The sequence below is a fragment of the Mya arenaria genome, chromosome 12 (genome assembly GCF_026914265.1).
Source record: "Mya arenaria isolate MELC-2E11 chromosome 12, ASM2691426v1".
Lineage (NCBI taxonomy): Eukaryota > Metazoa > Mollusca > Bivalvia > Myida > Myidae > Mya > Mya arenaria.
In genome coordinates, this window is record NC_069133.1 from 55,635,702 (window position 1) to 55,638,359 (window position 2,658).

Sequence of the window (2,658 nt, forward strand, 5' to 3'; positions counted from 1 at the left end):
AAGGACACCACACAGGGAAATTCTGCCTTAGGTTATGATTAGAGCTATACCCTGCTTCTTGTAATGTGCACCAGTGTATAGCACTGTCACGCGGTCCCTCCTTCACGTGTCTCCGGGAACGCGCTCAGATTGAAATTTCTATAATTACAGAATTCTTAAACTATATAGAACAGTATTGGAAAAAATTCTGTTTTGAAGCAGTACGCACTGCGGAGTGTGATGGTTTAAGTCAGAAATGAGATGAGTTCAGTTGAGTCGATAGCAAATCGGGACTACACACTAAACCTCTACTGCCTAGGTTCAATCTACGCCGTTCTTCTTTGTTTAAATATATTTCTTGTATACTTCCAGTGTACTTGGATTCATATATATATATATTAGTTTATATTCTGTATCATCTATAACTTACAATGTTTTCTAACAGACAAAGCATTGTGTCGCATGCTTTTACTTCCGTAAATTTCAAATATGGACGAGAAAGAAATGTTACTAAATTTTATTTCATGGTAAAATGTTCATAAATCACAACGAAACAACAACAACAAATAAATAACAAAAAATAAAACACAACTAATGAAAATGTAAGCGAATATGCATTTGTCCTATAAGTATCTAATTTTCAATACAAATATTTCGGAGCTACTTTTTCCGTGGCATATTGATGTGAGTAGTAAGCCGGAACAGTGAAGCTACTGTGCAAAAGATCGTAACGTGCTTCTGTCATGTGACCGTAACTTGTCAATGGGGATTGGGGAAAAGATGTCTGCAAATAGGATGCCGCAAAAGCAGGAGGAAGTGGGATTTCGTCCATTTCCCCGTTGATCTGTCGTTTCCACTTATTTCTTTTGTTCTGAAACCAGATCTTAATCTGGGTTTCGGACAAGTTAAGAGAAGCAGCTAGTCCCGACCTCTCCGCGCTTGACAAGTAGCGTTTCAAGTCAAACGCTGCCTCAAGCTTGTACACCTGATTTCTGGAAAACACAGTTCTTGTTTTCTTCTTCTTTGTTTTGAAAGGACTCGGAGACTGGTGGTAACTTTCACCCATAGAGTCTAAGCTTCTATCACTGTGAATAGACGCACCATAATGAACTTCCGGTTCCGGTGTGCTCCGATTGGAATGAAATCCACCATTAGTCTCGATGTGTTTTACGATTTTAGCCGTGTTTTCAGTATTTTCACTACCACTTGTCCTTACACAATTAGCTGTTTGCTGGACACATGGAACTGTTCTGTGGCCCCAGTGTACTGCCGGATGTACGAACGCGTCGTGGCTGGTAAGCGGATGTCGACCGGGGATCATGTACGGGCTGTGGAGGGCGGACCTAAGCGCGCCCGGAAGTGGCCTGTGGAGCGCGTGAATGTTTGAAGTGGCGGTCGGTGAGGGAAACTCATTCTCTGGTGTACTGCAAGCACGGGGACGCTCTATGCTCTCTTAAAAATGAAAGAAACATATAAACACATTGTTTTCTATCGACAATTCACTAACCATTGTTTTTACTCTTGAAAATAAACGTTTGTCTGTTGAAAGCTACAGCATGACATGGGCGAAGGCATGCACGTCTGTACTACTAGTATTCTTTTACAATTTTCAATAATAAAAATGAGCTTAAATGTCCCTATATATTTTAACTTAAAACGCTTAAATGGATTTTTGGTCTTGGACCAAATGTATGATTCTAAAATAACATTTAAATGGTGTTATTGTAACTGCTTACTGAATTCGGATGTTGACATTTTAAAAGTTTATATACGTTTACATATAATTTATTCAGCAATAAATGGTGTTGTTGTATCTGCCTATTGAATAGTTTGTTCTAAATGTTGACTTTCAACAGTTCATACAAATGGTTAAATCACAGTTTGTGAACATAGGGGTAAGCCAACCAACAGTATTTCTTGGAAGTTAGCAACAACAGTTCGTGAATGTAACATTGCGTGTGGAATTTAATCAAACTGAGACATTGAACTTAAACATTCCTCCATGAATTGTGAATGTAGAAGAAGCTTACCGAAATGTGAACATTCGTCTGCCTCCGTGCATGGTGCGTAATGGTGCACTGTGGTCGCGTGCAGGTGGGGAACTCTGGAATATTCTTCTGACTCGCACAACCCATGCGCTGCAGGTCGGGCAGTCGACTCTGTGTTGGTCAATGGCGAAGTTGACCTGTCGTCTGCTAGTGGTGCATTGTCATCTCCTCCATGAAGAATGCGGTTAATGGAGAAACTAAGCGGTTTATTGTTTTGGGTAGGCTTGACCGAACCACTTATCCCTTCAGCTTTTGAAGTCATTTTCAACACAGTTCAACCTCAGTGTTCACAAAATCATTTGAATATTATACTTTTGTGATTCTGAAAATATACTTTACTACAAATTAATTTTCTGACTGTTTAATTCAATATGTCTTGATTACTTAGTTATAAACAAGAACATTTGTCTACGAAGTTAAATATTCAGTCATTTAATACAACTTTCTTCTGTGATGCTTTTGCTAAACAACCATAGCATTTAATGATGACCACATCGGTTTCGCTAAATAATAAATACCAGTTTAGGTGTCAACAATTTGAAAGAATCGTTCTTATCGCAGTTTTGATCGAACCATTCAACCCTTATTTTGAAATGCATTGTGCGCTGATTGGTCATTCAAATTTGCTGGG

General features: G+C 38.9%; 1 protein-coding gene across 1 annotated transcript; it reads right to left on the reverse strand.

Annotated features, from left to right (window-relative positions):
- Positions 1 to 619: 619 nt before the first annotated feature.
- Positions 620 to 2,289, reverse strand: LOC128210802 (homeobox protein ceh-30-like). Its single transcript, XM_052915154.1, has 2 exons — positions 2,010 to 2,289; positions 620 to 1,431 (listed from the first exon to the last, which is right to left on the reverse strand). The coding sequence occupies exons 1-2, from the start codon at positions 2,287 to 2,289 to the stop codon at positions 620 to 622; spliced, it is 1,092 nt and encodes a 363-aa protein (XP_052771114.1).
- Positions 2,290 to 2,658: the final 369 nt, after the last annotated feature.